The sequence below is a fragment of the Etheostoma spectabile genome, chromosome 5 (assembly GCF_008692095.1).
Source record: "Etheostoma spectabile isolate EspeVRDwgs_2016 chromosome 5, UIUC_Espe_1.0, whole genome shotgun sequence".
Lineage (NCBI taxonomy): Eukaryota > Metazoa > Chordata > Actinopteri > Perciformes > Percidae > Etheostoma > Etheostoma spectabile.
The window spans coordinates 4,133,260-4,145,903 of record NC_045737.1 but is presented as its reverse complement, the minus strand read 5'-3'; the positions used below and the strand labels follow the sequence as shown (position 1 = coordinate 4,145,903).

General features: G+C 41.0%; 1 protein-coding gene across 1 annotated transcript in view; it reads right to left on the bottom strand.

Moving 5' to 3' along the window:
* Positions 1 to 9,914, bottom strand: part of LOC116689757 (olfactomedin-like protein 2A) — a 36,728-nt gene extending 26,814 nt beyond the window's left edge. The window contains exon 1 of the mRNA XM_032516374.1: positions 9,620 to 9,914. Coding sequence (XP_032372265.1) covers positions 9,620 to 9,751 — 132 coding nt within the window. The 5' untranslated portion in view covers positions 9,752 to 9,914. The remainder of the gene's footprint in view (positions 1 to 9,619) is intronic.
* Positions 9,915 to 12,644: the final 2,730 nt, after the last annotated feature.

Below are 12,644 nucleotides of genomic sequence, written 5' to 3'. Positions count from 1 at the left end.
AAGTGCAGTCAAGTTTGAGGTCAAAAAGAACACGGCTCATGTCTGCACAATTGGAGCAAAAGAGCTGCAGAGAGCTCTATTAGATCAGTCGCCGCAGCCTTTAACAGCTAACACACCCTGACAGTGATTAAGTGAAACCCCAATTGTGCTCCGGATTGCTAAAAACACAAGATGTGTCACACAATAGCCTCAGAGTTAAAGTCAATGTTTCAGTAGCACTGGCCTGTTGTATCTGCAGCCTTGTTCATATAAACAAGGATATCCTCTCCTCTTAGTGCTTTGCCAGCTCGGGTAATCACTGGGACAAAAAGGCAGGCGGTGCAGGTATCCTGTGGCAAAGTTTAAATGATCAGCTGCATGTTTTCCTATCTTCCAACACATACCTCTTATGACCTGCAGACAATTCGGCTTTTTTAACTAGTTTCCCACAAATGCACAAAAGGCATCAAGACTAACAATTCTAATAAGTATTAAGCCCATCAAGCTTGGGATTTCAAAGGATGGACTATCTCTTTAAAATCCACATCATCTCCTGTCAAGGGTACTCAAGACCAAAACCGGGAACAACATTCCAGTCCAAAGAGTCCGCCGGTTTTTAATCTAATTAGCGGTGCTTATGATAAACACTGTGTCTTACTGTGCCCCTGTAAAGGTTAACTTGGTACAACGAGGGGATTCCATGGAGGGTTCCAGTCTGGAGATGAACCATGAGGGTCGGTGGCTCAGACCATACACTGTAAACAACATCACTGGCATTAGCACGGACCTGTTAATTAGCTAAACACAAAGTGTATCAAGCACTTGCTGCCTTTGCGGGTACATATCTACATTCCTGCTGGGTCTGTTTGTATATCTGGACACTCTCTGAACTTTGAAGACTTTTCAGTCTTCACAGCACAGTAGGAAACAAAAATAAGGAAAATAATAATAACCTAAGACATATTGTCCTTCATGAACTACTGTAATACTTAAATCAATTCATTAATTACTTCTAAGTTCCTTTCTTGCCACAGCAACATTGCAGACTCTGAAAACCCTTTAAACAAGGATCTTTGTAACACATTTGCTTTATTTCCCTACAGTTTAATCATCAGTGTGCTGTGAGGGGTGAAAATCCCTTTTGAAAACACACAGATACAAATCAAGTTGTCAATATGGCTTCCTAATAAAATCCACATGCTGTAGTAATTCATTCACAAGCACAAAGAGACACAAATTATTAGTGTGTGTGTGTTGACCTCAACAACGAATGGAATGATGGACTTTGCCAATGCGTTTCCCCCCGGATGATTAGTTACAGCAGATGTTATGGGAGATGTTAAAAAGTGGCAGTTGATCAAAGCTGAGTGAGAAATAATATTACTTGAGCAAAAAAAACAAAAAAACATTTTTATTAAAAAATCAACCTGCTGCGGTGTTTTGCAATTATTGTGCAGATGCTAGTCGTAGTCCTTTATATGCTAATAAATGAAATGTTCATTGTTCAGTATGACAGCTGCTCAGAAATCCATTAATCATTTGTTTTTCATAACAATGTTACATTGAATTTGTGTTAAAGTAAAGAGACGGAAATGCACACTTTGATACGATAAAAGCATGCTTAAAAAATGACCACATGCTTTGTTTTCACTGGAGCTACAGGACGTTATCTGATCTACACCACAATGATTGGAAACGGGAAAAAAACAGGCTCCATCCCTATAACAAAACCTAACTACCAGCACCTCTAAAGCTCATAAATTACCACTTTATATCTCGTATATCTCATGTAGAAAGAGTGTGGAAAAATAAAAGTATGAAAAACTACATATTGTGGTTTTATGTAAACTTATTTCTTGTTTACACAGTAGTGTTGCTCATAAGCCCCCCTAACACCACAATCTTGCTTTAACACTTTGTTTTCTTGTTATTGCATGCTCAGTGTTGCTCACTGTCTTTGTGATAAGCTGATTGAGGTTCATATTTATCTTACAATCTTATAATTTAATTTACAGCAAGAAAGTGAATATGCCTATTTCCCTTTTCATCCGTGTTGAGCTATCCATTTAGGATTAGGGAAACATTGTACTGTAGTTATGTTTAATAGAAAATGCCTGAGGAACAAGCTCCAGTGCACTGATATTGTCATGTACTACACCCCCACAACCCCAACTTCCACACCCTTTCTGGGCTGCATATAAATCAATGCATCACACTTCTTTCTGCACCCACAGTGAAAGTTAGAATTGCACCTGAATTGTACTGTGCAGAAGGAATATGGAAGTACCTCTGTGCAAACTAGACTGGGACCTCCAACATGACCCCAGCCATCAACACCAACGCATGCGATGCAAGGTCAGATGAGATAGCCATGGTAATATCTTAAAAATACAATTTGGCTCTGTTGTTGTTTTTTCATCTCATCTTTGACAGAAGTATGTCCTACAACTGTTCTCGTGAACCAACAGCATATACCTATGGGGAAAAATTTACTGTCATTTGTATGTATTCCACATGTATTACTCAACATTAATATCGCTTTCCCAGACCTTCCTACACAGAGCTGCGGAGGAGGGTCTGTCTAGTCCACACCACATTTTGGGAGAAAATGTGCTGTGGTTCATTGGCATTTCTTTAAACCAATCACAATCATCATGAGTGGTGCTAAGTGCCGGACGGTGCCGCTGCAAAATAGCCTCGGGAAGGAACTTGTTTTGGCGGAAAAACGTTTAAAAGTTGATTTAGTCGTGCAACAGAAAACTCAGATTGGACAGATAGTCTAGCTACCTGTCTGGATTTACTCTGATGAGAGCTACAAAGTAGTTAACAATCGTCATAAATCAACCAGAGTCTGAAATTTCAACACAAAGAAAGCAGAAGGTACCAGATATCCGGGCGAAAAGAGTGACATCCGGCACCGCAGCAGTCCCGGAAGTGAACGTCATGGATATAGCAGCACATTGATTGCTGCTAAGATCCACATAGGAAAATGGTTGGGTGGATGGATGGGTCACAGAGCACAGGGCTTAAAGCGGGGAAGTGAAGTTCATGTCATGGAAGAACTTAAAAGTTAATGAGAAAACCTACGATTTTCACCCGGTAAATGGGTATTCTTGTCCAAGGAGTACTACTTAAATAGATATTTCACCATTGGTAAGGTAAATATATCTTTAAATCAGGTAACTTATGTAGTAGAAATATGAATTACTTTTTGAAATGTGTGCTTTCTAGGCTAAAAAAAAACAGAAAATGTGTTTTTGGCTCATGTGGAGGAAAGACACCAAATTCCAGAATGCACTTGCTTTGCTGCTCTACAAGTCCCAAGCCACACCTACCGTTTATAGACATCTAGACAGACAGTGAGGCATTCATCTCAACTCAAGTGTGTTTTATTGTCATTTCAACCATGTACTGTACACAAAACAATGTTTCACCGTGGCTCAAGTGGTGTTACACATTTAAAATATATAAACATAACCTTCTATAAAAATGACATGACAAAACAGGCTACATTTAGTGTACACATTATAGGCTTCCTAAAGTTCAGCTAACGCAATGGTAGCATTAGTGTTTGGAGTGATGAACACAGCTGTGACGCAATTATTGTAGAATGGTCGGCATTTAACAGTCACAAATTCCACCAGCGGTTAGCAGTAGTTGGATAAAAGCACCCCCCAATTTCTGCACCGGTCTGTGTCTGTATTAACACAGTCTACCTCCACTAGTCTTACCCGCCAGAGCAGCATCGGCTCTGCTAGCAGGCCTGGTAGCTAGATAGCGGAGTCCGGTACACTGTTGTTCAGCCATGTTTCCACAAAAACAAAAGCACAGCAGTCTCTGAACTCGCGTTGGGAGTTTCGTTGAAGATGGATGGTGGATGTAGTCCAGTTTGTTGTCTAATGATCGGACACTTGGAAGCAGGATGGATCGGACAGGTGGTCGTCTAGCGTTAGCTTTACACTTAGCTGGAACTCCTGCCCTTGTTCGACATTTCCGCTTTAACACACACCGCCGTCGATGTCCTCTTACCCGGCTAGAGTTATAGGGCAACACCGCTGACTGAGGTGCTGGTCACTGTGTCGAGTTTTCCCTCTGTAATAAGGTTTCCTGCATATTCTCCGATCTGTACAGCGGTAGTTTGAATGCACATAACTGTTGTAAAAGTTTGCTGCTGAAAAGAGAGAGCTGTAGCTTAGCTCCAAGATGGCTGACAATCGACTCGCTTCGGGGAAAGAGTCCAACCCCCATGGGTGGGTTGAAAACATGCAGAAGAAGCTGCCTTGTAGACCACAGCCTCTGGGCAAAAATGGGCAAAAATGCCTCAGATGACGCAAAACAACAATATTTGCGTCATCTGAGGGTTTTTTCCAGACACACAATACAGGGATCTCTCGTCTCAGGGGGACATGAGGGAGGGAAGCACGGCCATTCAAAAATCCTGGGTTTCTCTTGATACAAAGCTTAATACTAATTGGTGAAGTGACCACAATATTTTTTCTAATCTTAACTAGTCATTTTGATGTCTTGAATTAACTGTCGTCGCCGCATGACGCTCACGTTGGCCTCTGAAAGGACCAGCACCTCACGGTGCTCTGTACCCGGCTCACAGTCACCTTTCCTTGGCTAGATTTAACTGTAAAGACTGCTATTTAACAGGACAAGCTGGCAGTCACCATCATTTCGTAGGATATCATACGAATTACTGTGCATACATTTTTGTAAAATATCATATCAACATTCTGCACAAAGAGCGCTCCAAGTCTATACTGCTATGCTGCTTTGGAGGATTGAGAACAACAATTTTTTGTAAGAAATTATAGTTGTTGTTTGTATGTGCACAAGGGCTATTTGAGGGTTTAAAGTTATCAATTTTTAATGAATCACAAAGAATGTCATGCATTTATTCATCCATGTTTGCAACAAGGGCCCAGGTATGTATGAGGTTAAGCTCTACAGGGCAATGGTGCCTGAGAGGGATTTCATCAGACTTCACATAGATCATACAAAAATTAGGATGTATACTCCAGAAAAGAGACAAACTACATTTGAAATGTATCTGGGATCATAAATCTTGCTCTAAAGGATTAAAAGATCTGCACAGAGGGAGAAAACGGCCAGAACTATGTGAAGGCATAGAAGCCTGAGAAAATGAAAGACCAACGATGCTTCCAAATGCACACATAGGGAACATTTCACTGAGTTAGATTGACTTGTGATAAGATTCTGGTGACAGTGGACCTGCAGGACCAACCATCCATCTTTTACTTCTAACTATAATTTACAATGGACCATTGGCTTTATTACAATGAATTGTTATGCAACACACTTTGACACCCATGCAGATTCAATGGTGGAACTTTGAATTAGTTAATGTAACGTTGATGGAACAAGACCAGTCAAAATCATGTGAGGGAGCTGGAAGTCATCCGCACAATCTATGGAGGTAAAACAACCTAAAATATAATATCCACGTTGGCCATTTTGTACCAAAGCCAAGCAACATCAGCCCTGTGTAAAACCCTGGTCACGTGCGGGGCTGTGTGCACCTGGGTCGTATGGTGGATGTTGACCCATTCACGCTTACACCAAAAGCAGGGTTTTTTCCGGATCATTGGCTCAGTGTGAATGGGGTATTAGTGTCTCTCATTTAAAACAGCTTGCTGCTTTGTTTCAACCACAAACAGAGAGACTCTCTGCAGACGGATGATGTTGACTCTTCATCAAACCCCATGTGATATCCTCAGTTAAATTAAATCATGTTAACATAAGATGGCATGATAACATGTTGTTTCACATAAATTATGGCAATCATCTATGGCTTAAAGTCAACCTCCAGCACCTGTAAGTATTAAAATTAATAACAATGCATTGCATCTAAAAAAAAGCAAATGCTTGATGCTTTATCAAAAAAGGAAGGCCCCTTTTTCAGGACACTGTATATAACATATACTTTTGTGAAAAAACTAAATAACTTCAGAGATCTTTATTGAAAAGGGTTTGAACAATGTCAATGTCAAAAAGACAGTAACAGCTTGCATGGTGCCTCAAGGTATGAGGACAGCAGATGTGGCCAGGGAAATACAATGCAATGTCTCTACTGTGAGACGCCTAAGGACAGGGACACACCAACCCGATAATCGGCCGTCAGACAGTCTGGCAAGGTTGGTGACCCGAGTCTGTTTGTCTGTTTGGTGTGTTCCGTGCCGTCGTCCGTCATTTTGGCCGACCTAACATGCTCGGTCGGAAGGCGGGCACTGCCAGCAGTCGGAATCAAATGACCAATCTGATTGGTGGAGTGCTAACCCGGAAACGAGGAGCGGGATGAGCGTGACTAGAGTCTCTCAAAATCGGACAAAAATCTTTTAAACTTTGTCAATCTGAAATGAAGACATATTCAACAACTGCGTGGCCTATTTCTTGCTTAAAATTTCACGTTTCAGTGAGTAAAATACAGTAAAAAAGAGATTGTTTCTGACCAAGCCGCCATGACAGTCTATAGACCCACTATATGCCATTACCAACATTTTAAATGGATGCCTGCCAATAGACCGAAAACATCACATGTGTGATTATTGTGACAGAAACTGTCACTTCAGGTTGATAATATTCTGACTGAGTGGCAAGATATGAATTGTGATTCTGTGAGAATTCAAACATGAGTCCTCCAATTTACGTCTGAGAGGTTTGAGACATCAACGTTTACATTAGTCCAAAATAAAATCGACTTGAAGCAACGTTAACGTTATCTTAAGTGGTCTCAAAAACAAGAACGGCCTTGAGTAACGTTAAGATTACTATAGCACTGTTACACTAAATCAAGTTACTGACAAGTGAATTTGTTTTTAAAATGCCGATATTATATCAGTTAGTATTAGATTATTTTCAAATAAAGTAAACGCTGGCGAACCTTAACGTTACTTGGGTTACTTAACTAAATGCTAGCCAACCAAGCATCGTCATAGCTAGCAGGAGAACAAATGTAACTGACCATTAACGTAAACTTAATAAAGTTACTGCAACAAACAACAAATAGCTTTAGAAAACAACAAAAAATATGCCATTACCTCTAAGTTTTTTTTCAAATTCTATGGTAAATAAATTATTGAAAGCCAGCAGTTTGTATTGTTTCACTCGGCACAATTTGCAGCACGTTATAACAACAATTCAGGCTGATTCAAGACCCCTTCGCTTCGGGTTGTATTCGCTATGAAAACCGCCTCGCTCTACATCATCCCAATATGTACATTCCCATCCAATTAGACTGAATTTGGTATTGATGACTCGAGAAATAGTAACAGTAACTTCACGGAAATTATTTCATACCAAAGTAACGAGCCAATTTTGTAAAATGTAAGGCGTAGAAAGAACTGATATTCCTGTTAATAATGTAAGGAGTAAAAGTAAAAAGTCAGCACAAAAGTAAATAGTGAAGTAAAGTAAAGATATCTGAAAAATCTACTTGGTTACAGTAACAGAGTATTATGTACGTCATTACGTACGTCCCATTACGTACGTCCCATTTCTGCTGATAAGTCCAACAGCCTTTTCTGCCGGGGTTCGGCCGTCTGGTTGGTGTGTCAGGGGCTTAAGACAGTGCCACAGGGAGACAAGAAGCACACCTGATCGTCTGGTACAGTTAGCGAGAAAGAGGTGCGCTGCTGTACCTAATGCAGCTGTTGGCCACACCTAATACAGATTTTGACCCCCCCCCCCTTTGTTCAGGGACACATTATTCCATTTCTGTTAGTCACATGTCTGTCAAAATGTTACTGTCTTAATTGTCAAATCTTGTTCATACAAATATTTCCATATGTGGGTTAAAATATAAAAGCAGTTGAAAGTGACAGGTGAACATAGCGCTTTATCATTACACACACAAGCTGTACGACACTAGCCGTTCACCACATATCACCTTGATAGAGAGGGAAGTGAACATGTTTTTAGTGGTGTGGGAAACCGGAGCACCCGGTGAAAACCCCCGCAGACACGGGGAGAACATGCAGACTCCACACAGAAAGGCTCGGTAGCTTCTTGCTGTGAGGCCACAGTGCTGACCACTGAGCCACCGAGCTGCAAGTCAATTTAGTTAATTATCGAAGACCCTGTCTCTGCTGCTGTGGTCACCCCAGTCTGCCGTTTCCTTCTCTCTAGCGCCTTGCAGACCTGGGACCGGTTATCCTCAGGTGTATGTGTTGGTTTCCACGCCACCCTCTGATGCCCTCCATGTATCAATGGGCTTTTTTCTTTTATCAATGCCAGTGCCACCAGATCAATGACTGGGCATCTCCAGTGGCCACAGGACAGGAGCTGTGACACTGCTGCATGATGAAGAATAGTGCCGTGTCATGATGTAGGGCAGTGTTTCTCAAATGGGGGTACATGTACTCCTAGGGGTACTTTGGAGTACTGCAGGGGGTATGTGACATTTTTACAAAAAATGCTTATTTAAAAAAACTCCTAAACGATAGTTTTTCCAATACCACTTTCATAAAATCTATTTTAAGAACTCAAGAGCATCAGTGAGGTCACACAAGAGCATCAGTGAGGTCCAACACTGATGTCACCACCGATGGACCAGGTGTTGGGTGGGGTTCGGTCAAGTTCTTCCACCAAACTGGGAAATATTTTATTTATGGTACTGTGTGTGCTCGTCATATTGAAACAGAAAAGGGACAAACTTCAACTGTTGCCACACAGTTGGAAGAACACAATCTAAAATTTGATTGTAAGCTGTAGAATTAAGATTTCTCTTCATTGGAACTAAGGGGCCTGGACCAAAACAGACATTTGACCGCATAATTTACTACAAAGACCTTTATTACCATTAACACTCGCACATGCTGCTTCAATCACTGTTATAATTAGTAGCATGGCTGCTGCTAGTACTACTAGGAATACCATTTTCTATCACTACTGCTACTACTAACCTACTCTAATGGGGGTTTACTCTGCACTGATCCATTGCTGCTGATTTGGCCTCTGATTGTATCCAGATCAGAAAATTGACACTCACACACCATACATGGCCATACACATGCAACAGAGCCTCTGGTCTTACAACATGTACTGGACATGTACTCTGTCTTCTGGGAGAGTGTGTGTGTGTGTGTGAGGGGATCTGGATTAGGCTGAGGGAGAGAGTGAGGGGTTACTGGAGTCCAGCAGCTGTGCAAACAAGGGCAGCCAGATATTACTTTTACCCCACTGAGTGCCATCTCTCCCACACTCTGCTGGCACAGACCGGAGGTATCATTACATAAACTCATCGTTACTCATGTCACACAAAAGCCCTCATTGGGAGGATTACCACGGATCAGAAAAATGGCACATAGCCTGAACCCTCTGCAGGTTTTGGATAGAAAATGTATGCCTAAATGTCTGGTTTTGGGAAAAAAGTTTGTCAAGTCACTTATTTGTCTGAGTCAGAGGCACCATGATATGGAAGAGGTGACGTTGTAATGATAGCTCTTCAGTGATTATGGGGTCCTATAGTGACCATTACTGACTCTGAACAGCCCTTGTTTCAATACAAGAGTAATACGCTACAATGCAATAATGCATGGGAATCCTCCAAAGTGAAATAAAATAAAATAATACATAGGCCCTATATAAAACCCGCCTGCATTATGTGTTTCCTTACCTTGCTGTGGGAAGACGCATCCTTACACAAAACCAGCAGACATGCGATCAAGTTCGTGTATCTCCACATTTTTCTCTCCTGAGTGTCTGGGCGTGAAGTTTTACAAATCCAAAGCGACAGTCGGCAATGCATTCAGTCCATGAGGTAGGAAATGCGCCTATTTTAACTCCATTTCCTTTTGCACACAGGGAGGATCATGTAGGAGGCTATGTGTCCGTCTGTCTGTGGATGTCAGTGTGCGTATGTGTGTATGTGTGTGTGTGTCCTGTGGAGTGCGCTCCTATCTGCACCGCGCGCTCCGTTTTTCAGCTCGCGCATCATCTGTCCTCCACTGTCCTCCACCGATGGGAGGGGTTTAAACACAAACATACCCAGTCTGTGTTTGGATATCTATATTTGATGATATATCATAATCATAATCACCTATTTAAAAATGTGTCTACTTCTCAAGTTTGCCTTTGCATTGGCCTACATGTTAATTTTAAGAAATATCCGTGTATTTACAGTTGTGTGACTGTATATTTTAACAGACGTTCTCCGTCTGTGCTCCGTGTGCAATAAAGTAGTGAGCTGTTCACAATCATAGACAGTGAAAGAAATGGACCATCAGATCCCATTGTTCTGGACGGAGACCAGTAGTGATGGCCAAATGAAGCTTTATGAATAAGTGTCTTTATTTTCTGAGCCCACTAGATGGCGCTTTTGGTTTTAAGAGTCCAATTCAGTTTATTCTCCACACTTTGTCAGTAGGCTCAGAAAATAAAGACACTGCTTCACAAAGCTTCATTCTGCCATCACTAGAGACCAGTGAAGGATATTAGAACCGGTTTGCTGGTGAGTGCTGAGCATTGGGGGGTGGCAGTAGCTCAGTCCATAGGGAGTTGGGTTGGGAATCGGAAGGTCACTGGTTCAAGTCCCCGTATGGACCAAAAAGAAGGGAGTGTGGATTGGTGGCTGGAGAGATGCCAGTTCACCTCCTGGGCACTGCCAGGTGCTGTTGAGCAAGGCACCGTACTCCCCCACCCGCGTTACTTCGGCTGGCCCACTCACTCTGACATCTCTCCATTAGTGCATGTATCCTGAACGTGTGTGTGTGCAGTTCAGGACTGTGTGTGACTACTAACAAGTGTGGACACAGAGTGTAAATTGTAATTTCCCCATCGGGGATTAATAAATAGATAAAAAAATTAAATTACTGCGCAGCCTCCAACTGACGACGTAGATGCAAGGGGGTAAGCCTCTCCTCTCTAAGCGTGGCTCCTATGGCGCCATTTTAATGCTACAAAACCACCACCAGCTGTTAGCGTCCCATTGACTGTCATTAATTTTGGCGCCACTTTGACAGTGAATAACTTTACATCTGAAGCATTAAAAGACTCTATTTGTCCGTTGTTTATTTCTAAAGAAACACGCCAATGTATAAAAGGCTCCACTACCTTGTATCTCACGTTATGGCTCCGTAGTAAGTGTTTTTGAAAAAATAAGGCTAAAGATTGTGCAATAACCACAAACTTACTGTCACACAGTAGAGGAATCACCGTATAGTACAGGGTAAGCTTGCACACAGTTTTGACTTACATTAGCTGTTTAGGTTTAATTGCTAATGTTAACTAGCATGTTAGTTAGCAATAATTAGCCTGTGCCTATGTTATCTCCTAGCATATACCTACGCTCTCCATCTCTGCAAGATTCAAAATAATTGAGATTTCTCTTGGCACAGCTACCAGAAGACTTACAACTTTCCGACAGGTTGCTCACATCACATCTACGTTGTCAAGCTCAGTTGGAGCCTGCGCAGTAACGCTAAGCCAGCACCGGAAAAGTGCTTCTAACATCCTTCACTGGTCTCCGTCCAGCGCAACGTGATCAGTTGGTCCATTTCTTTAACTGTCTATCCGTAGATGTGACGTGGCAAACTGTCTTAAAGTTTAAAGTCTTCTGGTAGCTGTGAAATCTTAATCATTCTGAATGTGAGCAGAGATGGAGAGCGCAGGTATATGTTAGGAGATAACATAGGCACAGGTTAATTATTAAACATGCTAATTAACATTAGTAATTAAACCTAAACAGCTAATGTAAGTCGAAACTGTCTGCGTGCTTCTCCTGACAATACGGTGATTTATCAACTATGCAACATCAAGTTGGTGGTTAAGACACAATCGTTAGTCTATTTTCACAAAAACATCTGCTACGGAGCCTTAACGTGAGCTACAAGGTAGTGGAGCATTTTATACATTGTCGTGTTTCTTTAGAAATAAACAACAGACAAATGGAGGCTTTAACGCTTCAGATGTAAAGATATTAGCTGTCAAAGTGGCGCCAAAATGAATTGCAGTCAATGGAATGCGGGTGATGGCTTGGTAGCATTAAAATGGCGCCATAGGAGCTGGTTGCTTACCCCCTTGTTCACAACGCCATTATCGGAAATTATTAACTGGATTAGTGGGAGTGAAAAGCACCAAAAAAGTGTCTAAACTAAAGCCTTAAAAAAAATGTCATAGTGTTAACAAGTTACAAAAAGCGTCAAAAGCATAAAACAGGTGTTGAAAAAAGGTTTTAATAAATAAAGAACTGACTTCATTTCAGAAATGTACTAATTGAGCAGCTTTCTGTGAGAATATCTTAAATAACAGTAAAAACCGTCCGTATTTTAACTGTAGCTACACACAACATTTTCCGTTTTTTTATTACAGGAATAAGTCTGGGTAATGGTCTGCCAGAACAGTTTCCATTATTTTATGGATTTATTTCTTTGAGTGATGCTCTTATTAATATGCTCTATTAGTCTATGTGTGATTTAGTCCCATATTTTATCACACAGCTGAAGAGTGGCTAAGAGATTTTTCATTCTACTCTGAACACAATGACAATAAATAATTAATAATAAAATAAAAATAAAAAAATAATCTTTGCTCATAATAACAACAACAACATTAACAACAGTTTTTGTATTATATTAATTTACAATGTAGCTAACACTTTTAATTTGTTTGCTTTATTAATCTCATACTGTAAAAGACGAAAA